We start from the raw sequence: 24,710 nt of genomic DNA on the forward strand, positions 1-24,710 counted from the left end.
GAAAAGGAAAGATATATTCATCTAAATGCAGAGTTCCAAAGAATAGCAAGGAGAGATAAGAAAGCCTTCCTCAGTGACCAGTGTAAAGAAATAGAGGAAAACAATAGAATGGGAAAGAGTAGAGATCTCTTCAAGAAGATTAGAGGTACTGAGGGAAAATTTCATGCAAAGATGGGCACAATAAAGGACAGAATTGGTATGGGCCTAACAGAAGCAGAAGATATTAAGAAGAGGTGGCAAGAATACACAGAAGAACTATACAAAAAAGATCTTCATGACCCAGATAAGAACCCAGATCACTTGCCTAGAGCCAGATATCTTGGAATGTGAAGTCAAGTGGGCCTTAGGAAGCATCACTACGAACAAAGCTAGTGGAGGTGATGGAATTCCAGTTAAGCTATTTCAAATCCTAAAAGATGATGCTGTGAAAGTGCTGCACTCAATATGCCAGCAAATTTGGAAAACTCAGCAGTGGCCACAGGACTGGAAAATGTCACTTTTCATTCTAATTCCAAAGAGAAGCAATGCCAAGGACTGTTCAAACTACTGCACAATTGCACTCATCTCACTTGCCAGCAAAGTAATGCTCAAAATTCTCCAAGCCAGGCTTCAACGGTACGTGAACCGAGAACTTCCGGATGTTCAAGCTGGATTTAGGAAAGGCAGAGGAAGCAGAGATCAAGTTTCTAACATCCACTGGATCATCAAAAAAGCAACAAACCTCCAGAAAAGCATTTACTTCTGCTTTATTGACTATGCCAAAGCCTTCGGCTGTGTGGATCACAACAAACTGTGGAATATTCAGAAAGAGATGGGAATACCAGACAACCTGACCTGCCTCCTGAGAAATCTATATGCAGGTCAAGAAGCTGCATTTAGAACTGGACATGGAAAAACACACTGGTTCCAAATCAGAAAAGGAGTATGTCAGGCTGTATATTGTCACCCTACTTATTTAACTTATATACAGAATACATCATGAGAAATGCTGGGCTGGATGAAGCACAAGCTGGAATCAAGATTGCTGGGAGAAATATCCGCACAAGCTGGAATCAAGATTGCTGGGAGAAATATCAATAACCTCAGATATGCAGATGATACCACACTTATGGCAGAAATCGAAGAACTAAAGAGTCTCTTGATGAAAGTGAAAGAGGAGAGTGAAAAAGTTGGCTTAAAGCTCAACATTCAGAAAACGAAGATCATGATATCTGGTCCCATCACTTCATGGGAAATAGGTGGAAAAACAAAGGAAACAGTGACAGATTTTTTTTGGGGGGGGCTCCAAAATCACTGCAGATGGTGACTGCAGCCATGAAATTAAAAGTCAGTTGCTCCTTGGAAGGAAAGTTATGACCAACCTAGACAGCATATTAAAAAGCAGAGACATTACTTGGCCAACAAAGGACCATCTAGTCAAAGGTATGGTTTTTCCAGGAGTCTTGTACGGATGTGAGATTTGGACTGTAAAGAAAGCTGAGAGCCAAAGAATTGATGCTTTTGAACTGTGCTGTTGGAGAAGACTCTTGAGAGTCCCTTGGACAGCAAGGAGATCCAATTAGTCCATCCTTAAGGAAACCAGTCCTGAATATTCTTTGGTAGGACTGATGCTGAAGCTGAAGCTCCAATATGTTGGCCACCTGATGCGAAGAACTGACTCATTTGAAAAGACCCTGATGCTGAGAAAAATTGAAGGCGGGAGGAGAAGGGGATGACAGAGGATGAGATGGTTGGATGGCATCACTGACTCAATGGACATGAGTTTGAGTGAACTCTGGGAGTCTGTGATGGACAGGGAGGCCTGGCGTGCAGTCCATGAGATCACAAGGAGTCAGACACGAGTGAGCATCTGAACTGAGACACTGAAGTGAAGTGAAGCCGCCCAGTCGTGTCTGACTCTTTGCGACCCCACAGACTGCAGCCTGCCAGGATCCTCTGTCCACGGGATTTTCCAGGCAATAGTACTGGAATGGATTGCCATTTCCTTCTCCAGGGGATCTTCCCAACCCAGGGCTCAAACCCAGGTCTCCCGCATTGTAGACAGACACTTTACTGTCTGAGCCACACACTAGAAGATCTAAAACTTGTGCTACGCTTAGTTCCTCAATTGTGTTCCGACTCTTTGCAACCTCAAAGCTTCCCTGGTGGTTAAGAGGTTAAAGTATAAAGACTGTAGCCTGCCAGGCTCCTCTGTACATGAGGATTCTCCATGCAGGAATACTGGAGTGAGTTGCCATGACCTCCTCCAGGGGATCAAACCCAGGTCTCCCGTATTGCAGGCAGATTCTTTACCATCTGAACCACCAGCCTAAGAATGCTGCAGTAGGTAGATGATCCCTTCTTCATGTTATCTTTCTGACCCAGGAACCCAACTGGGATTTTCTGCATTGCTGGTGGATTCTTTACCTGCTCACCAGCTGAGCTATCAGGAAAGCCCCCCAAAATGCACTACCTTTAGTTAAAAGGAGAAAGACACTTTTGCATAGGGATTCAGAGAAAAAGGAATCCCAAGCCATTTAAAAGTGCTTTTGAAAAGACTACAAATGGTATAGCTGACATAGAAAAAGTGAAAAGTGAAAGTGAAGTCACTCAGTCATGCCCGACTCTTTGCGACCCCATGGATAGTAGCCTGCACCAAGCTCCTCCGTCCATGTGATTTTCAAGGCAAGAGTACTGGAGTGGGTTGCCATTTCTTTCTCCAGAGAATCTTCCCAACCCAGGGATCGAACCCAGGTCTCTCACATTGTAGACAGACGCTTTACCATCTGAGCCACCAGGGAAGGGTTTCAATTGTTCAGTTCAGTTCAGTGCAGTTGTTCAGTCGTGTTGCTCAGACTCTTTGCGACCCCGTGAATCGCAGCACGCCAGGCCTCCCTGTTCAATTGTTATTGCTATGCATTTTGAAGAAAAATTATAAAGCACTGGAGCACTGTTGGCCCTTTAGGTGCACAGATCTATGTAGTTCATGAGAGGAAAAAACAAACAAACAAAGAAACAACAAGAGCCAAAATGCAATCCTTTTTTATTGTTGTTGTTTCTGCCTAACACTTACTTCTGGGGTAAAATAGGGCTCAGACATTCTCATTATATTTAAACATGTAATGATTTTTAAACAATGCTTCTATAATTGTTGCTATGGCTAATGGAATAGATCATTTTGATTTTGATGCATTTAAAGGGCAACTTTCAAACCGTTAAACATTTTAAGATTTTCAATTACAGCTGTCATATTCTATTGAATGCTAATATCTGTTTCTTCAGATAATTTAAAGAGAACACAAGAAAGAAATGGAAATCTTCTGTTATTCAAATCAGTCAACCCACGTTGGATATATTTATTGTACTGTATCAATCAGGTTGGATATCCTTAGGATGTTTCTTAAAAATATAGGCTGATATTTACTCACAGTTTGATATTTTTAATTTTTATCTAAAAATGATGTCAGGTAATTTATTTTCAGGGTTTTTGAATTTAGTTATTTCCCACCTGCATGAAAGTCTGAAAGATGGCTTTTATTTTATTTTTTTTAATTTTTATCTTTACTTTATTTTACTTTACAATACTGTATTGGTTTTGCCATACATCGACATGAATCCACCACGGGTGTACATGCGATCCTAAACATGAACCCCCCTCCCATCTCCCCTCCCCACAACATCCCTCTGTTTTTCAAGTTTATGTTAGCTGCTAAAGTTCACAAATGGTTTGATCTATGAAATCCTCATAAAATTTGGCATTTCAGCTCTCTATGATCCTTCTCTGAAAGGTGTGAAGTAAATGAAATACTGACACCAGGGGAAACTTTCTGTGTGGGAATACTGAATGCTATTTGATCACTGGCCATCTTTTCCTGATATTACGTCTCTGAAACCAGTCATACATAACAACATGGGCCTCCTACTCTAAAAGCAGAGGCGAAAGGCCAGTCAAGCGAGCTCGTCCCAGCTGTGTTTCTGACCAAGCTTGTCCTTCAATTGGTGAAATCTCAAGGCACAGACACAGGTGTTACCAGTCAGTGTGGGGATGTAATCCATGCTTCTTCTGTCGCACTGTTGAACAAAGAGGGATACAGGGGAACTTGCTTTGGATGAGTGATGTAGAATTTGGGAGGTTCTGGACTGTTGCAGGAAATAATTTGCTTCGGGGTACATGTTAATTAATATCTAATGTTCACGTTACCACTCCAGTGTTCTTGCCTGGAGACTCCCAGGGATGGGGAAGCCTGGTGGGCTGCCGTCTATGGGGTCGCACAGAGTCAGACACGACTAAAACGACTTAGCAGCAGCAGTAGCAATGTTCATGTTATTCTACAGGTGAAGACAAGAATGAATCAAAATGAAAGTGGGTCAAAAATATTTATTATGCAGAATATAAGCTTTTTGTCTCCAGTTTCGGGACATATTTAATTCATTTTTTGATGTTAAATTTTGTGGGGTTTTCTCCACAGCTATTGGTGTTACCTGCCTTACTAGCAATAAATTTTCCAATGTTCAAATTCCCTCATCTTCAAATTCTACGTAATCTGAAAGTTAAATGGCTTGGTACTATGATTATTTTTCTATCAAAAGAAATCCATTTTTGTATTTATAAATTTGCCTTTCAGTGAATATAGTACAAGTATCTGATGGTGAATAAAGCTAAATGAAATACAGTTTACCTATTATAAGATTTACTCTACAATTTGGCATTGTATGACGGAGAATATTTGTTGAAAATTAAATGGTAGTATAGTCACCATTTTATCATTTTTCAAATCCAGATTTCTCAACTTACAAAGTAACTAAATGGCAAAATATTAAGACATTTTAAAAACCCAAGAATCAATCCTAACCTATTCACTTTCTGCCATAAGGGTGGTGTCATCTGCATATCTGAGATTATTGATATTTCTCCTGGCAATCGTGATTGATTCCAGCTAATGCTTCTCCCAGCCCAGCGTTTCTCATGATGTACTCTGCATATAAGTTAAATAAGTAGGGTGACAATATACAGCCTTGACGTACTCCTTTTCCTGTTTGGAACCAGTCTGTTGTTCCATGTCCAGTTCTAACTGTTTCTTCCTGACCTGCATACAGGTTTCTCAATAGACAAATCAGGTGGTCTGGTATTCCTATCTCTTTCAGAATTTTCCACAGTTTCTTGTGATCCATACAGTTAGAGGCTTTAGCATAGTTAATAAAGCAGAAATAGATGTTTTTCTGGAACTCTCTTGCTTTTTTGATGATCCAGTAGATGTTGGCAATTTGATCTCTGGATCCTCTGCCTTTTCTAAAACCAGCTTGAACATATGGAAGTTCACGGTTCACGTACTGCTGAAGCTTGGCTTGGATAATTTTGAGCATTACTTTACTAGCATGTGAGATGAGTACAATTGTGTGGTAGTTTGAGCATTCTTTGGCATTGCCTTTCTTTGGGATTGGAATGAATACTGACCTTTTCCAGTCCTGTGGCCACTTCTGAGTTTTCCAAATTTGCTGGCATATTGAGTGCAGCACTTTCACAGCATCGTCTTTCAAGATTTGAAATAGCTCAACTGGAATTCCATCACCTCCACTAGCCTTGTTCATAGCGATGCTTTCTAAGGCCCAATTGCCTTCACATTCCAGGATGTCTGGCTCTAGGTAAATGATCACACCATCGTGATTATCTTGGTCGTGAAGATCTTTTTTGTACAGTTCTTCTGTGTATTCTTGCCACCTCTTCTTAATATCTTCTACTTCTGTTATGTCCAGACCATTTCTGTCCTTTATCGAGCCCATCTTTGCATGCAATGTTCCCTTGGTATCTCTTATTTTCTTGAAGAGGTCTCTAGTCTTTCCCATTCTGTTGTTTTCCTCTATTTCTTTGCATTAATCACTGAGGAAGGCTTTCTTATCTCTCCTTGCTATTCTTTGGAACTCTGCATTCAGATGCTTATATCTTTCCTTTTCTCCTTTGCTTTTTGCTTCTCTTCTTTTCACAGCTACTTGTAAGGCCTCCCCAGACAGCCATTTTGCATTTTTGCATTTCTTTTCCTAAAAAGCCTCTTGATGAAAGGGAAAGAAGAGAGTGAAAAAGTTAGATTAAAGCTCAACATTCAGAAAACTAAGATCATGGCATCTGGTCCCATCACTTCATGGCAAATAGATGGGGAAACAGTGGAAACAGTGTCAGACTTTTTTTTTTTTGGACTCCAAAATCACTGCATATGGTGATTGCAGCCATTAAATTAAAAGACGCTTACTCCTTGGAAGAAAAGCTATGACCAACCTAGACAGCATATTCAAAAGCAGAGACATTACTTTGCCAACAAAGGTCCGTCAGGTCCAGGCTATAATTTTTCCAGTAGTCATGTATGGATGTGAGAGCTGGACTGTGAAGAAAGCTGAGTGCCAAACAATTGATGCTTTTGAACTGTGGTGTTGGAGAAGACTCTTGAGAGTCCCTTGGACTGCAAGGAGATCCAACCAATCCATTCTAAAGGAGATCAGTCCTGGCTGTTCTTTGGAAAGACTGATGCTTAAGCTGAAACTCCAATACTTTGGCCACCTCATGTGAAGAGTTGACTCATTGGAAATGACTCTAACTGGGAGGGATTGGGGGCAGGAGGAGAAGGGGATGACAGAGGATGAGATGGCTGGATGGCATCACTGACTCGATGGACATGAGTTTGGGTGAACTCTGGGAGTTGGTGATGTACAGGGAGGCCTGGCGTGCTGCAGTTCATGGGGTCTCAAAGAGTTGGACACGACTGAGCGACTGAACTGAATTGAACTGAACTGATGAGGAACAAAGTTCTGACATAAAAGTATTTTTCAGGAAGAAGATGTGTTTTTGTTTCTGTATTTATTAGTACTTTAAATTTTCTTGGTAATTTATTTTGTATTAGTCATCTACAAACTCACCTAAAATTTATAAAATATTTCTGTGTTGAGACTATGTCATTCACTGACATCAATTCTGTATTCATTTATTTAAAATATTTTCATAGGTCAGTAATTCACATACATTCATAGTTTAACATGTGAAAAATAGAGCAGTATCACTGACTCTGTAGTCTTCACTGAATATTGACTGTGCACTCTGAAGTGTACTATGTGATGAAAAGGCATTGAGAGGCAAACAGCCCCTTACTTCTTGAACATATATGTGGGAGGACATGTTTTGTTTTGTTTTAGGAGCAAAAGCACATATTTAAGAAACACACAAATGAATACGGAAGACACACATATTTTTTTCTTTAAAATTTTTTTATTGGATTCTAGCTGATTTATACTGTGTGATAGTTTCAGGTGTACAGCAGAGTGATTCAGTTATACACATATCTGTATCTACTCTGTTTTTAGATTCTTTTTCTATATAGGTCATTACAGAGTATTGAGTAGAATTCCCTGTGCTACACAGCAGTTCTCTTTTATATACAGTAATGTGTAGATGTCAATGCTAATCTCCCAGTGTATCCCTGCCCTGCCCATAACCTGTTGGTTTTCAGTCATGTCGGACTATTTGCAACCCCATGGACTGAAGCACACCAGGCTTCCCTGTCCATCACCATCTCCCAGAGCTTGGCAAACTCATGTCCATTCAGTCGGTGATGCCATCCAACCATCTCATCCTCTGTCGTCCCCTTCTCCTGCCTTCAATCTTTCCCAGCATCAGGGTCTTTTCAAATGAGTCAGTTCTTCGCATCAGATGGCCAAAATATTAGAGCTTCAGCTTCAGCATCAGTCCTTCCAATGAATATTAAGACTTGATTTTCTTTAGGACTGACTGTTTTGATCTCCTTGTAGTCCAAGGGAATCTCGGGAATCTTATCCAGCACCACTGTTCAAATGCATAAATTCTTCATTGCTCAGCCTTCTTTATAGTCCAACTCTCACATCCATACATGACTACTGGAAAAGCCATAGCTTTAACTATAGGGACCTTTGTCGGCAATGTAATGTCTCTGCTTTTTATTTGCTGTCTAGGTGGTAACCATAAATTTATTTACTACATCTGTTGACTCTACTTCTCTGTCGTAAAATGTCGTATAGATGGGAAAGAGAAACAAAACTGTTTATTTGCGAAATGACATAATTGTCTGCACAAATTCCAAAGTATCTCCAAAATCCTCCTAAAACTAATCAGTAAGTAGAGTCCCTGGACTGCAAGGATATCCAACCAGTTGATCCTAAAGGAAATCAATCCTGAATATTCATTGGAAGGACTAAGGCTAAAGCTGAAAGTCCAATACTTTGGCCACTTAAGGCAAAGAACTGACTAATTGGAAAAGACCCTGATGCTGGGAAAGATTGAAGCCAGATGGAGAAGGGGACGACAGAAGATAAGATGGTTGGATAGCATCACTGACTTGATGGACATGAATTTGAGCATTTCGTGAGTTGTTGATGGACAGGAAAGCCTGGTATGCTGCAGTCCATGGGGTCGCAAAGAGTCGGACACAACTGAGTGACTGAATTGAACTGAAACATGGTTTCAGATAGAACAGAATATTAAAATCAGTTATATTTCTATATAAATTATTAGAAATTGAGAAAAACAAAAAGTATCATTTATAATGGACTTCCCTGGTGGCTCAGACAGTAAAGCATCTGCCTACAGTTTGGGAAGATCTCCTGGAGAAGGAAATGGCAACCCATTCCAGTATTCTTGCCTGGAAAATCTCATGGATGGAGGAAACTGGCAGGCTACAATCCATGGGGTCAAAATCTTTAAGTTGATAGTATAAATGTACCAAATATTTGCATCATTTGTATGCTGAATTATAAAATACTAGTGAGACAGGTTGAAAAAGACAAATTGATAAATAAACTATAGTCCTAAACTGGAAGTCTAAACATTATGATGATTTCTTTTCTCCCTTAATTGCTCTATAAATTTAAGTCAGTCATAATCAGAAACATACAGTCTGGTTCTCTGTGACAACCTACAGGGGCTGGATGGAGAGGGAGAAAGGTTCATGTGGGAGGGGACATATGTATACTTATGGCTGACTCACACTGTTGTATAATAGAATTCAGCACAACATTGTAAAGCAATTTTCCTCCAATTAAAAAAAAAGTTAAAAACTAAGAAACATATAAAGCTTTTATTTTGTAGAAAGTTTCATATTAATTTTAATTTTTTAAAATGAATTTTGTTTTTTAGAACAATATACATTTACAGAAAAAGTTTGCAGATAGTATAGAATTCCTTATATTCTGAAATCAGTTCCTCTTTAATTCATTTTTTTTAAATCTTTAATTCTTACATGCGTTCTCAAACATGAACCCCCCTCCCACCTCCCTCCCCATAACATCTCTCTGGGTCATCCCCATGCACCAGCCCCAAGCATGCTGCATCCTGCGTCAGACATAGACTGGCGATTCGATTCTTACATGATAGTATACCTGTTAGAATGCCATTCTCCCAGATCATCCCACCCTCACCCTCTCCCTCTGAGTCCAAAAGTCCATTATACACATCTGTGTCTTTTTTCCTGTCTTGCATACAGGGTCGTCATTGCCATCTTTCTAAATTCCATATATATGTGTTAGTATACTGTATTGGTGTTTTTCTTTCTGGCTTACTTCACTCTGTATAATCGGCTCCAGTATTAGTATTGCTAATATATTTTGTTGTAATTAATAAACCAACACCAGTGTATTTTTAGTAACTAAAATCATAGTTTATTCATGTTTCTGTAATTGTTTTTACCTATGTCCTTTTTCTAGTCCAGAATCCCATCCAGGTTACCACATGACATTTATACGTCATGTCTCTTTAGGCTCGCCTTGGCTATTACAGACGTTCCTTGTGTTTGATGATCTTGATAGTTTTGAAAAATGCTAGGTAGGTATATTTTAGAATATCCTTCATTGAGATATGTCTGACGTTTTTCTCATGAGGAGATTGGAGTTCTAAATTCGGGGAGGACGACAGAGTGCAAATTGTATTACATCATATCAAGCAAATAAACTGTGAGCATGACTTATCACTGTTGATGTTACCTTTGCTCACTGAGGTGGTGTTTGTCAGGTTTTCCACTCTAAGGTTACTCTGATTTTCCCTCTTCCATATGACTCTGTAATAATTTCTTTGGAAGGAAATCATTACGTGCAGTAAGTACTTAAGGAGTAAGGAGTCCTCTCACTTTTAGGCAAGAGCATCTACATTATTTACTTAGAATTTTTCTGCATAGGAGACTGTTTCATCTCCCTTGATATTTTATACTGGGGTTATAATTAATACTATTTCTTTTCTGTGATTTTTGCTGCTTAAATTGTTCAGGCTATGGCCATTGGTAATTCCTTTACCTAGTTGAGATATCCCTACAGTTTTAAGCACTCCTCCATTCTTCAGAACTACAAAAATCTCCAGGCTCTTCTTATGTATTTCCTACCTCTATTTTAGATTCAGCCATTTTTCTTCAAGTAGCTAAGATTTTATTTACCAGTAATGGAATTATAATTTTAAAAATGGCCACTAAGTAAGTTTTTCTTCTTTGCAAAAAAGATGTTAAAACAATTTTGAAAAAGACAATGCAGGAAAACTCACATCACTTCACATCTTCCTATAAATTCACAATAGTCAAGATACTGGTGAAAAGAAGGCAGATATTCAGATCAATGAAATAGGATAGAGTTCTGACAAAACTGCCATGATAATTCAACAGAAGAGTACAATTTTCAAAAAATGGTGCTGAAATAACTAGACATCTTTTTGCAAAATATTTTTAAACAGAATTCAGTCCATACTTTGCACTATATACAAAATTAATGCAATGAAATATAGAATTCAATGTAAACTTAGAGCTTCTAGAAGAAGGCATAGGAGAAAAATTTTCAAGTTCAGGTTAATGAAGATTTCTTAACTAAAAATTTCTTAAATATAAAAATATATGTTTAAAAAATATATATATATTCACATTAAACTTCTGCTCATCTAACTTCTAAAAAGAATGTTAAGAGAATACAAGGTATACTGGAAGGCAGTATTTATAAAACACATGTCTCAAAAAATATTAGCATCCAAAATATATAGAGAACTCTCAGAGCTTAATAATAAGAAAGTGAACAAACCAATAAAAATAGGCAAATTTTTAAATCAATCTTTACCGAAGGAGATCATATGAAAGGATGGTGCACATCATTTATTGATTCAGTTCTGTTCAGTCATTCAGTCATGTCCGACTCTTTGCGACCCAATGAATCACAGCACGCCAGGCCTCCCTGTCCATCACCAATTCCCGGAGTTTACCCAAAATCATGTCCATCGAGTCGGTGATGCCATCCAGCCATCTCATCCTCTGTAGTCACCTTCTCCTCCTGCCCTCAATCCCTCCCAGCATCAGAGTCTTTTCCAATGAATCAACTCTTCGCATGAGGTGGCCAAAGTATTGGAGTTTCAGGTTTAGCATCAGTCCTTCCAATGAACACCCAGGACTAATCTCCTTTAGGATGGACTGGTTGGATCTCCTTGCAGTCCAAGGGACTCTCAAGAGTCTTCTCCAACACCACAAAAAGCATCAATTCTTTTGTGCTCAGCTTTCTTTACAGTCCAACTCTCACATCCATACATGACCACTGGAAAACCATAGCCTTGACTAGACGGACCTTTGTTGGCAAAGTAATGTCTCTGCTTTTGAATATGCTATCTAGGTTGGTCATAACTTTCCTTCCAAGGAGTAAGCGTCTTTTAATTTCATGGCTGCAATCACCATCTTTAGTGATTTTGGAGCCCTCCCCCCCAGCAAAGTCTGACACTGCTTTCACTGTTTCCCCATCTATGGGACCAGATGCCATGATCTTCATTTTCTGAATGTTGAGCTTTAAGCCAACTTTTTCACTCTCCTCTTTCACTTTCATCAAGAGGCTTTTTAGTTCCTCTTCACTTTCTGCCATAAGGGTGGTGTCATCTGCATATCTGAGGTTATGGATATTTCTCCCGGCAATATTCATTAGAGATATACAAATATATCTTTATTATACCACACCTTTATTAAAAATAGTTTTAAATTTTTTCAATATTAAAGTTAGTAGGACACTAGCAAATGGAATTCTCACACACTGCAGATAGAATGCAAAATGGTACAGCCACTTTGCAATATGGAATCACACCCAGAAGTCTGGACTTGCCAGAAAGCTTTCAAGCTATTAGTTGTGGTATAGGTCACAAACACAGATCTATTTGTTTTCTTTCTGTTACTATACTGTCTTTCTGCTAAAAAGTAAGGAATCAAACAAATGCATATACAATTGATACAGAGTAATGACTTCACTTATTCTTGGCATTAAATCCCAGGTAAAATGTACATGACAGTGACAACATTTTGCAAGCTTACTTACTAAATCTGTATGAGTTGCAGAAATTGACTACACAGTCCTAAGGTTCATGAGAAGCACTAATACTTTCTCACTCTGCCAACCTGTGCTCATAACTGGTGTGATCTGGGATTTATGTTTCAAAGAGGCAGAAGTGGAGGCTCCACAATGTATCTCTATCAAGCTAAAATATAGGTGCAGCCCATAACAAAGCACTCTGATATGAGAGATATACAGACTGGACTTCCAAGGGTCTGAGTTTTTATAAGGAAAAGTTGTTGTATATGTCTTTGGTTGTTGTTTCATTAGGTAGCAAGACAAGCTATCTACTTCTCACAAATAAAGTGCATGAATCTGGAACAGTCAGCAGCAGACATCTTCGTTGCTGTAATACTTGCACAGTTTCCCTTGTTTGACTCTTTCCAATCACTTAAAATAAAAGCATATAAATAATGTAAACAAGACATTCACTAATGCAAACATAAGAAATATTGGTTCAAAGGTAAGGTATATATATTTTTCTTTCCTTACAAGAAACTATCCCTTGGTGCCCTAGCCTTTCCTAAAACATACTTTATAAGGATTATAGCAACGAGTTGAAAAGTCTCCCTCTCTATATATACACTCATTTTCTGAACTTAAATTCTTTGTATGTGTGTGTCTGTATGTACATGCAATGCTCATGTGTGTGCTCAGTTGCTAAGTTATGTCCTATTCTTTACAACCCCATGGACAGTAGCCTCCCAGCCTCCTCTGTTCATGGGTTTTCCCAGGCAAGAATATTGCAGTGCGTTGCCATTCTTCAAGGGATCTTCCTGATTCAGGGATCAAACCTGTGTCTCCTGCATTACCAATGGATTCTTTACCACTGAGCCACCTGTATATGCCCATATATGCATGCATATTTGTTTATATAGTGAAAGTGTGCATTTCCCTATATACTTTTCAAAATGTAAACTAGAATATGGAACTTATTATTTACTATCTATTCTAGAGACTTACAATTTTAGAAAAGGCTTTGACTTATCTTCCCATGTCCATTGATTTCTGGTTCCTTTACGAGATAATCCAATCCAGTAGAAATAGGATAGTCCACTTTGAATGAAGTTCTGCAATAAAAAGAGATATTTCTATGAGAAAAAATGTCTTTTCATAATTCTGAAATGAAGTAATAATCTTTTTAATCTTTTTACTATTTTGAGTAACAAAAAGTATAAAGATCAACTTCATCCTGATTCTGTTCAAATGATAAAATAATAGAATCTTAGTTATATTTATTAGATATAGTGACATAAATGAGACAGAAAATAACACCGTCTTAGCTTACCTATCTTTTTTTTGGTTATAGATTTTTTGAATTTAAATCATTTTTAAATGATTTAAAGCTTTTATTGAATGTGTTGTAATATTGCTTCTGTTTTATGCTTTGGATTTTTAGCCAAGAGGCATGTGGACTCTTAGCTTCATGACAAGGGATCACATCTGTACCTTGTGTGTTGGAAGGTAAAGTCTTAACCATTGGACCACTGGGGAAGTCCTGTACCTGTCTTATTTAATCTCCAGACTAAAATACCTTAATTTACTTTCAAAACTGACACAGTTTTGAAAACACAGTTTCCCTTGTTTGACTTTCCAATCACTTAAAATAAAAACATATAAATAATGTAAACTAGACATTCACTAATGCAAACATAAGAAATATTGGTTCAAAGGTAAGGTATATATATTTTTCTTTCCTTACAAGAAACTATCCCTTGGTGCCCTAGCCTTTCCTAAAACATACTTTATAAGGATTATAGCAACAATTTCTTGTAGTTCAAGAAAAAAATTCTGAGCAAAATTGGTTGGTATTTTGAGGTTGAGGTGTGACAGATGTGAGGTTTTACCAATGTCATTTAAATTTTTTTATTCAAAAGTACTGTGCTTATTTTTTGTGAAGTGAGCATCTTGAAGAAGTGGTCCTTATTCTACCAGATGAGATGTTTACATAGGTATCTGGAAATTACTTGAGAAGTACAAATGTAACTGATGTTCATCTTGTAACTTAATTTTTACCACATTTATGCACATATATTGGGATTTCCCTGGTAGCTCAGTGGTAAAGAACCTGCCTGCTAATGAAGGTGATGAAAGTTTGTTCAGGACAATTCCCTAGAGAAGGAAATGGTCACCCACCCAAGTACTCTTGCCTGGGAAATCCCATGGACAACAATCAATCCCATGGCAGGCTACAGTCCATGGGGTCACAAGAGTCGACATGACTTAGGAGCTAAACAACAACAAACAACAACAATGTACATATATTATCTCATGTGATCTTCCTAAAAGATGTTGGAAAGAAAATATAACCAGTTTTATTACAAGCAAAGTAATGTGTGAAAGGGAACTAAAGAGAGTTTCCAACTATAAATTCTGTACTTCTCTATTATGCTTTAGTTTTTACCCTTAGTTTGTTTTTACTTTTCCTTTGTTTCTTTCACCATAGAGAATATGGCAAAAACTTAGTCTCTCTACCCAGAAAAAAATTACATACATACCATCTGTTCTTAAGATTTGACATTCAATTTCATGGTTTTCATAGATGGTCTTATTTCTTGGTGAAGATATCCTACATGAAAGATTAGGGCTTCTAGACTAAAGGTAATTTTTGAGCCCACCAGGTTCCTCTGTCCATGGAGTCCTCCAGGCAAGAATACTGGAGTGAGTTGCCATTCCCTTCTCCAGGGGATCTTGCTGACCCAGGGATTGAACCCAGATCTTCTGCAAGGCAGGCAGATTCTTTATCATCTGAGCCACCAAGGAAGCCCCTTGGAATAAAAAGGAAGTTAATCCAGATCTGCAAAAGTCTTCTTTTCAGATTCAGATTTGCTTTGTTTTCTTGATGGTTTTAAAGTTCGTATTTTTATAGCTATTTATGAGTTGTTAAAAGTCAAAGATATGGGTAATTGTACTCTTACAGATAATTGAGCGAGTCTTGGTGTCTGTGAAAGAATATTAAAAGATTCTCCTTAACTTGGAGTGTAAGAATATATTTCTTGAAAGAATAATAATAAATTATTTCTCTATTCAAATCAAGGATATTGATAAGGATTATGAAATATTTAGTTCAATTTTCTTGGAAGTTAGTATGAGTTAAAATTTAATATGAGCTTGAATTAGTTGATCTTCAATTTTAAATTCTTACTAAGTCTTCCTTTTACCCTAAACTCAGTGGTATTGTACTTCTTGATTTTGTTGGAGGTAAAATGACATTTTTTTTCAGAGAGAAGCTACATTTCCATGAAATTATCAGTATGAACATATAATTATTTTTTAAAAAATGATATATTTTAAGCATAATTTTTTTCCCTAATTGTTTCATGTTCCCCTTTACATTTGCTCTACTGGAAAAGTTCTAACTGTGGGTGAATTAGATGAATTAAATGAAATTTTAATTTCATTTCTACTTGTATTTCTGACCTTAAGATGAGAACTGTCTAGATCTTAATCAACTTACAACTACAAACTGCTGCTGCTGCTAAGTCGCTTCAGTTGTGTCTGCCTCTGTGCGACCCCATAGACGTCAGCCCACCAGGCTCCCCCATCCCTGGGATTCTCCAGGCAAGAACACTGGAGTGGGTTGCCATTTCCTTCTCCAATGCATGAAAGTGAAAAGTGAAAGTGAAGTCACTCAGTCATGTCCGATTCTTAGTGACCCCATGGGCTGCAGCCCACCATGCTCCTCCATCCATGGGATTTTCCAGGCAAGAGTACTGCAAACTATGGGCACTCAAATATTATCAAGCATTAAGATTTGGCTAACAGGAGTTCCCCAGTGGTCAAGTTGTTAAGAATCTGTTTGCCAATGCAGGGGACACAGCTTGGATCCCCAGTCCAGTAAGATTCCACATGCAACAGACAGCTAACCCTATGCACTACGACTACTGAGCCTGAGCTTTAGAGCCCATACTCCACAACAAGGGAAGTCAGCTCGATAAGAAGCCCTGTTACCACAATTAGAGAAAGCCCAAGGGTAGCAAGGAAGACCCAGCATGGCTTAAAAAAAAAAAAAAGAAAAAGATTTAGGCAACAACTAATGGCCAGATGGCCAGGGGAATAAGATGAATACAGGGTGAGATGGAAAGCAGAAATACGTCACCAGTTCTTCGTGATCTTTTATCTTAAGAAGCATGGAGTTCATTTCCTTGCAGATTTTTTTACTTTCTTCAAAGTTAGTCAATTCATCCGAAAAATAGTAACATTTCTGCCCGCAACACGACCATTTACTTTTACATTCCTTTCCTTAAAAACAAAAGATATTCCCAGGAGACCATTCAGTGTGTATTTTGAAAGGAAGGCTCTGTAACTTAGCTACTGAGGAATCCTTTCTAGTCCTTGTAAAACCATTGATTTCATGAGCTGGATGGACTTCATTTCTAAGTTCCTGGCCTTGGGGAGATGACTTGCATCTCTCCGAATCTATTCATAATACTATTAAAATTCTCTAGGAAATATATCTTAGAAAATTGATGTTTTTTTCTCACAATCTCTACAGATAGGAGTTCACAGGGGAAAACAACTTTTTTGTATTCTCTGAAAGAAAGTGAAAGTCACTCACTCGTGTCTGACTCTTTGCGACCCTGTGAACTAAACAGTCCATGGAATTCTCCCGGACAGAATACTGGAATGGGTAGCCTTTCCTTCTCCAGGGGATCTCCTCAACCCAGGGATTGAACCCAGGTCTCCCGCATTGCAGCCACAAGGGAAGAATTCTCTAGACTAAGTAAAATCTATAGGTACAGAGCTGATCTTAACTTAGCATTGATACATTGTACCTGTTTATGTATATCAGGTACATAAACCTAGTACCTGATCTACATATCCACAAGAGAGCATATGATAATGATTAAAGAATGTGCTAAAGGAGAGTTAGAACTTTTTGGTAGAAAAAGTATTATTTTGTGAAACAGTGATTTAAAAGAATATATCATGTATACAGAAGAATCTAACCATTGGGAAAGGCTGAAGTGGTTTTTTTTTTTTTCCCCCAATGAAATGAAATGAAAGTTGGACTCCACAATTGGCTGATTCTAAAATAAAATCCAATTTGAGCAGGTTATCAAGTGATTGAGAGAAGCAGAGAAGAAACATGTCGGTCTCAGTCTTTATGTCTACATACCTGTGTTAAGTGGTTTCTCTTTGAGAGTCATGTTTTTAGATGTGGAATTTTCTTGTGTTCCATTGTCCAGCGGAGGCTCTGGTAATTGACCCTGGAAAACTTTACTGTACATCATTAGCTCTAGGAAGGCATAACATGGGGTAGACTAATAGGCATGATTTAAATATGTCAGTTAAAGTTCAGGAGTTTAATTCCTGTGCTTTTTGGAGAGATAAGACTATATAGGAAGATAAAAAGTTACATTATAAAAAGGCCTTTGGGAATGCTGCTGCTGCTAAGTCGCGTCAGTCGTGTCCAACTCTGTGCGACCCCATAGACGGCAGCCCACCAGGCTTTGCTGTCCCTGGGATTCTCCAGGTAAGAACACTGGAGTGGGTTGCCATTTCCTTCTCCAATGCATGAAAGTGAAAAGTGAAAGTGAAGTTGCTCAGTCGTGTCTGACTCTTAGTGACCCCATGGGCTAGCAATGGCTAATCTGAAAATAACATTAAGAAAAATGTTCCATCTATAATAGTATCAAAATAATAAAATATTCAGGAATACATTTAACAAAGATGTGTAAAACATGTACTTTCAAAAGAAAATCATCAAAAATTAAAGACTTAAATAAATGGAAAGATACCTCATATTCACCTTACATCACATATGAAAATTAACTCAAAATGGATCAAACACACACATGAAGAAGTTAAAATTATGACATTAGATAACATAGGTGAAAGTTGTGATCCTGGATTAGGCAATGGTTTCTTAGATATCATACCAAAACATATGTGGTCAAAGTAAGAGTATACTGGGTTTCATCAAAATTAAAAGCTTTTACACATGAAAAGTTACTACAAGAGAGTGAAAAGTAATACAAATAATGGGAAAATATTTAAAAATTATATAGCTGATAAAAGATTAATATATAGATTAATTATATCCATAAAGTGGAACATTTTTTTGGCAATTAGAGGGAATGCCATGTTGATATATCCTAACATGAATGACCCTTGGAAACATCATGTTAAGTGAAAGAAGCCAGTCACAAAAGACCATGTATTATATGATTCCACATTTAAGAAATGTCCAGAACAGGAAAATCTAGAAAGACATAAAATAGATTATTGGTTGCTTTAGGCTAGCAAATTTTGAGAGAAATGGGAAGCAATAGCTAACAAGTGTGAGATTTCATTTTGGAGTAAGGAAAATGCTCTACTATTGATAAAAGTTAGGCTTCCCTGGTGGTTCAGATGGTAAAGAATTTGCCTGCAATGCAGGAGACCCAGGTTTGATCCCTGGGTCTGGAATATCTCCTGGAGATGGAAACAGCAACCCTCTCCAGTATTCTTGTCTGAGGAATCCCATGGACAGAAGAGCCTGGTTGCCCACAGCTCATGGGGTCACAAAGCACTGGACACAATTGAATGATGAACAGTCTGTTTCATGTTGTGCACCTTTGAATATACTTGAAGTTACTGAATTTTACTCAGTAAAAGTGGGAATACATGGTTGGAGAATTGTATGTTAATAAAAGTAATATATATCTGTTATATACATGATTATATGTATACACACAGGCATACAATTCAGAGTTTGGTTTATCAATAAATGCTGCAGAGGATGTGGAGAAAAGGGAAACCCTCTTGCACTATTGGTGGGAATGTAGATTGATACAGTCTCTATGGAGAACAGTATGGAGAGTCCTTAAAAAAAGCTAGGAATAAAACTATCATATGAAACAGCAATCCCACTACTGGGCATATACCCTGAGAAAACCATAATTCAAAAAGACACATGTACCCCGATGTTCACTGCAGCACTCTTTGCAATATTCAGGACATGGAAGCAACGTAGATGTCCACTGACAGATGAGTGGATAAAGAAGTCGTGGTCCATATAAACATAGAGCGTTACTTAGTCGTAAAAATGAATTTGAGTCATTTAAACTGAGGTGGACAGACGTAGAGCCTGTTATACAGAGTGCAGTAAGTCAGAAAGAGAAAAGCAAGTATTGTATATTAATGCATATATATGGAATCTAAAAAAATGGTCCTGATGAACTTATTTGCAGGAATAGAGACGCAGAGGGAGAGAACGGACATGGGGACATGGAGGGGGAGGGGAGAGCGGGACGAATTGGGAGATTAGGACTGACAAACATACACCACCATGTATAAAATAGCCAGTGAGAACCTGCTGTAGAGCATAGCAGGCTTAGCCTGGTGCTCTGTGATGACCTAGATGGGTGGGATGGAGGTCCAAGAGGGAGGGTATATTTATACATATAGCTGATTCACTTCACTGTACAGCAGAATCTAAAGCAACATTATAAGGCAATTATACTCCAGTAGAAAATAATAATAAAAAGTCACAAAATGGTTTTAAACAGAGAGAACTGACATCAAGTTAGGGAGTTAGAAAATGCGTCATGGATGATTTAGAAATGTCATCCATGTCCTATGAAATGGGCCTTGAGGGATGTCTAAAATGTCCATAGGCAGAGGGAGGCTACATGAGGAAGCCTGTCTAGATGAAGAGGATAGCATAAAGAAATGTACTGTGGCAGAGAGACTTAGAGAACCTTGCAGACCAGCAAACTATCTAGTTATCTGAAGCCAATTTGGACGTAGGGAAGAAAGCTCAAAATCATTTGGTTGAAATAAAACTGTGATTCACAAAAGCAAATATAAATAGGGGAATTTTAACATAATTTAATACAGGATGAGACAGTTTCTTGGCATTTTGATGACATGATCATAGATATACTCGGAGAAGTTTATCTGGCAAGAGCAATAGGATTTTGAAAGTCTCTTGACTTTGGGAGGTGACTGTAATAGTATAGGAGCAAAAGCATTGTTGGGTTGTATTAGGTGTTTGTGAGAATAAACAATTTTAAAAAGTTTGGACTGCAGAAAGGAGACTGCAGGAGGACTGGACCATTTGCAAAAAGGCGTCAGAGAGTACAGAGAAATTAATGTGCACAAAGTATGATCAGTCATCAATAAAGTCTGAAATGTAGTTTTTCCTGGAAGTATCCTGAATATGATCCAGGCTGTGTCAGTAAAGAAGACATTAGAAACTTTTGAGGAACTTGGTAATTGTCCAAGTGATTACATTAGTGGTGATGGTGGAAAGATTTCTTGGGTAGCACTGGAGATCATAGCTTTGGAACTACTAGGAAAAGAAGACTGATAAAAATAATAATTCCCAAGGAAGGAGACATTTGGTTCAGGGCACACGTCTTGTGAACTTACCCATAAATCCTAAGATTCCTGTGGTTAAAAGGAGAAGGAAACAGAAGATTCCAAGAATCACTACTGTGAAAAACCAACGAAATGGAACTGAAGACCCTGTCCGGAGGAGGGGAAAAAAAAGAGGCTGAGAAGATCAACAGAGTAAAGATTAAGTTACAGAGCAGGGTTTAGAGGGAGATGTTCCATAAATTCAAAACCCTAACTCTTGAATGTCTTCAAACCTGAAATTATAAATTGAAATGGATAACGAACAATTTGAAACATCAGTGAACTGAGAGTTATTCTGTTCTGTTAATATGTATCTCTTAGGAAAGTCACTTATTCTGCTGCTGCTGCTGCTAAGTCACTTCAGTCCTGTCTGACTCTGTGCGACCCCACAGACGGCAGCCCACCAGGCTCCGCCATCCCTGGGATTCTCCAGGCAAGAACACTGGAGTGGGTTGCCATTTCCTTCTCCAATGCATGAGAGTGAAAAGTGAAAGTGAAGTCACTCAGTCGTGTCCGACACTTCGTCACTTATTCTAACTTTATCAAAATAAACCTCTGATTCATCTCTATGATTTATAAATACAAAGTAAATATCAAATATAGGTATTTGGTTTTTGGAATGCAAACATACTTCTAAAACATATCTGTATAAGTCAATTTTATTGACCCATGATCAGAGTATATTTATAATTTTATAAATATTGTGTGCTTCCATGCATACAAAGTATGCATTCATTTTCTTATTGGAACTTTGCTGTAGTTTCAGCAGTAGAAGAAATTATAACTCCAAACATGTATCAAATAATATTAATCACTCATTGTTTCTTGAAATTTCATAGAACAAGTGGATAATGACATCAGGAAAGTCACAATTGTTTCCAAACAAATTGAAAAGAATGAATGCTCCCACTTGATTGCTCAGTTACAGATTTATGTATATAGCATGCAAACTACAATAATTATCTGCAATATACTAAATATGGGCATTTCATTTTCAACACTACTTTTTTTGTTTAGGTTATTGGATATAGTTTAAACAACCCCATGAAACTGGGCAGGCTTAGTAATTTGGTACCATGGTAACTGAGCAATTGGAGAAGATGTAAGCTAGGTCTGGCTTCCCTGGTGGGTCAGTGGTAAAGAATCCACCTGCCAAGCAGGAGATGTAGGTTTGATTCCTGGTTTGGGAAGATCTCCTGAAGAAGGAAACGGCATCTCACTCCAGTACTCTTGCCTGGGAAATCAATGGACAGAGGAACTTGGTGGGCTACAGTCCATGGGGTCGCAAAAGAGTCTTACATGACTTAGTGACTAAACAACAACAAGCTAGTCCTCTACATAAACTTTACCTTTTTCTTCAGGTGATTCAGTTCTTGTTTTCTTTGTCTGGTTGGACTGTGAAGTGACTGTTTTCACTTCTGTGTAAATTAGCTGCTCTTTTGTCTCTGGAGATTAAAAGAGAAATCTTTTAATAGTCACACTATTTCTCATAAAGCATGTAGGTTATAAATATGTTTGAATAGAGTTGACAAAGTTTTTTTTTTCCCCAATAAAGGAGATTTATGTAATTTTTTTCTTCCTACTATGTAAAGTCCACTAGGTAGATTTTTTAAATGACAAAATCTTGAGAACGAGTTGGACATAATGTGTCATATGCTAAATTAAAATGAAATTACTTATAAAAATTATTTACCAAAGGAAAGAATAATAACATAATTCAGTAGGGGTTGGGAGCAAAATGCACTCACTTTCTTTGCGCTTTGGCTTTTTGGAAGGAACGTGCTTCACCGTTGCATACGTTGCATGTTTTCCACTCATCTCTAAAAAATTTTAATAACAATTCTAAGACATATACAGGTTTTTGTTTAAAAAACCTGTTTTTGTTTAATCTACAGGTTTTTGTTTAAACCAAGTTTTCAGGTTCTATCTTTCTGGGTTCTTTGTGTATTGCTGACATCACTATTTCATGCCATTTAATTACTGATGCATGACTTTACTTTTGCAATTTTCTTTTAAGAAAGATTTTTGTCTCAGATTATTTTCTTTCCCATTCTTAAAATTATCCATTAACATCTCCTTAGATATCATTTCACCTATTACCTGGAGTTCTCTGAATGTGGTATATACTTCAACTTTAAAAGGGTAACGGTGCTATGACATTTGAAATATTCATATTACACTTAAAAACTCTCTCTATCCAGAAAAATGCCAATATAAATTTTATGAGTCATTTTGTATTGTAAAGATAGTGTTACATAATATATTCTAAAATTTCTCTTTCCTCAGTTCTCCTGATATTTTTCTATCTTTTTATCTTCATTTCTTTTTCATGATTAAAGATAGTTTACTTCCCATTATCTTTGAAAGAACCTCTTCCAACAAGTCATTAAAAGTGAAAGCCCTAAAAATGTGATTCAAATTGGTTTATTTGTAATCAAGTAATCTTGTAGGGTATGTGGCATTATGTCCATAATATTTGAACATATAGGTTAAAAGCAACCATATGTTTATTTTCCTTGAAATAATACATATATAAGTATTTATATTAATATATTTATATTAAATTGATGTTGCTATTTGCAATTTTTTGAAAAGTTAATTTACTTCAAATAGTTTAAATATAATTTTGATAATAACAACAATATTCTATATAATAGAATTCTGATAACAAAAAAATTAAAAATTCTTATGTTCACTAGTTTGCCAGCATGTCATCAAACAAAATACTTTTTATATATTTTCATTTCCTCAGAGAATTATGCTCCATTGTTATCTTTTATAATATGATTAAAATATATAGGCCTCTGTGTTCATAATATTCACTTATGGCATTTAAACTTTCCTAAAGATAACTTCTCATAAGACAACACAATTGTACAGAAATAGATTTATAATGCTTTTAAAAATTCTTTACCAGACTTGGAATATATGAACAATATGGAAGCTACATCACATATATAAGAAAATTCTGGATGTAGGTGTGAAATAGAGATACACAGTGTTATACAGACAAGAACAATTAATCACTGATTAAATAACTATTTTATTACTCATATCTTGCCTTCATTGATGTGATCATTTGGTTTATCCACTCAGTTAATCCAAGAGATATATTGAAATATTGGCTAACAACACTATGGTTGTATTCAATGGTAAACCATGAAAAAATATAAGGTAATTTACCTTGTAAAGTAATTTTTAAATCTGAACGATTTAGCTCTTTTTCCTACAAGATTAAATTTACTGAATTACTTTTTAAAGTCTCTATTCTTTGTGCTCCATATATGCAATCAAGTGGCACTGGTTAAAATGATATACGCTGAGAGCAACAGCTATAGGTATAGTTGGTGATACCTGTGTTAGTTCGGCGATTTCTGCTGAAGTCTGGTCCAAAGAGAAAAGGTAAACCCCAGTGGGCGAACGGCACAGATGTGTGAGCTGGACTCAGGATGGCTCTTCTGTCTGACTTACTTCACTCAATATCAGTTTGTAGGTCCAATCAGCTGTACTCCAATACAAAACAAAAAGGTTAAAAAAAAAAAAAGATGGTTCTTCCTGGGATCTAAATATGACTGGTTCTTGCTCCAAAGGAGCTTCAGAATTTGCCAGCTCCTTGTGACGATGTAAGAAAGCAGCTCGTATTTGAACTTCAGGCTTTACCATTTGCTTTTTTTTTTTTTTTTTTAACAGAGAAAGGTCGTATTTTAACAGGGCAGATGACTGAGAAAAATAATTTAAAGGGCCATACTCACTTTGCACAGAATCCAAACACTGCATGTTTAAAAAAAAAAAAGCAGGGTGGGGGTGGTCATTAACACCACTATGACCACCACCAAATGCTAGGATTCTAAATATAATCCCTATATCAAACACTAGTTTGGGCTTCAGACACTAGTTTGGGCTTTAAATAGCAACTGTACATAATGATATATTTAAATTTATCTTCTAAACTACACTAGTGAAAATATATGAATCCTAATAGTCCATCTTTCTTCACATTATTCTGAAGGGGATTTTGAATAATACATTTGAAGATGTTA

At 37.2% G+C, this 24,710-nt stretch overlaps 1 protein-coding gene across 3 annotated transcripts; it reads right to left on the minus strand.

Annotated features, from left to right (window-relative positions):
* Positions 1-5,340: 5,340 nt before the first annotated feature.
* On the minus strand, positions 5,341-24,287 carry LOC105613000 (natural killer cells antigen CD94-like). Of its 3 annotated transcripts, none has more exons than XM_060414221.1 (8): positions 24,025-24,287; positions 22,419-22,490; positions 22,020-22,115; positions 20,683-20,778; positions 17,444-17,542; positions 16,424-16,566; positions 13,288-13,394; positions 5,343-6,026 (listed from the first exon to the last, which is right to left on the minus strand). In XM_060414221.1, exons 2-8 carry the CDS (start codon positions 22,486-22,488, stop codon positions 5,915-5,917), a joined length of 723 nt encoding a protein of 240 aa, XP_060270204.1. In that variant the 5' UTR covers positions 22,489-22,490; positions 24,025-24,287; the 3' UTR covers positions 5,343-5,914. The 3 variants fall into 3 exon arrangements, with proteins under 3 accessions (XP_060270205.1, XP_060270204.1, XP_042103467.1); XM_042247533.2 differs by lacking the exon at positions 5,343-6,026 and adding an exon at positions 9,627-12,714; XM_060414222.1 differs by lacking the exon at positions 20,683-20,778 and having other exon boundaries at positions 5,341-6,026.
* Between the last annotated feature and the right edge of the window lie 423 nt (positions 24,288-24,710).

Source organism: Ovis aries, chromosome 3, assembly GCF_016772045.2.
Source record: "Ovis aries strain OAR_USU_Benz2616 breed Rambouillet chromosome 3, ARS-UI_Ramb_v3.0, whole genome shotgun sequence".
Classification (NCBI taxonomy): domain Eukaryota; kingdom Metazoa; phylum Chordata; class Mammalia; order Artiodactyla; family Bovidae; genus Ovis; species Ovis aries.

Excerpts from the sequence above, each read along its gene's own strand:
- LOC105613000 (XM_060414221.1), bottom strand. The coding sequence starts at position 22,488 with ATGAGTGGAAAACATGCAACGTATGCAACGGTGAAGCACGTTCCTTCC. Across the intron at positions 17,543-20,682 it reads AGGAATCTTAGGATTTATGG|TTTTCCAGGGTCAATTACCA; the intron begins GTAAGTTCACAA and ends TGTACAGTAAAG. Across the intron at positions 16,567-17,443 it reads AGAGAAACCACTTAACACAG|GAAAGGAATGTAAAAGTAAA; the intron begins GTATGTAGACAT and ends TTTGTTTTTAAG.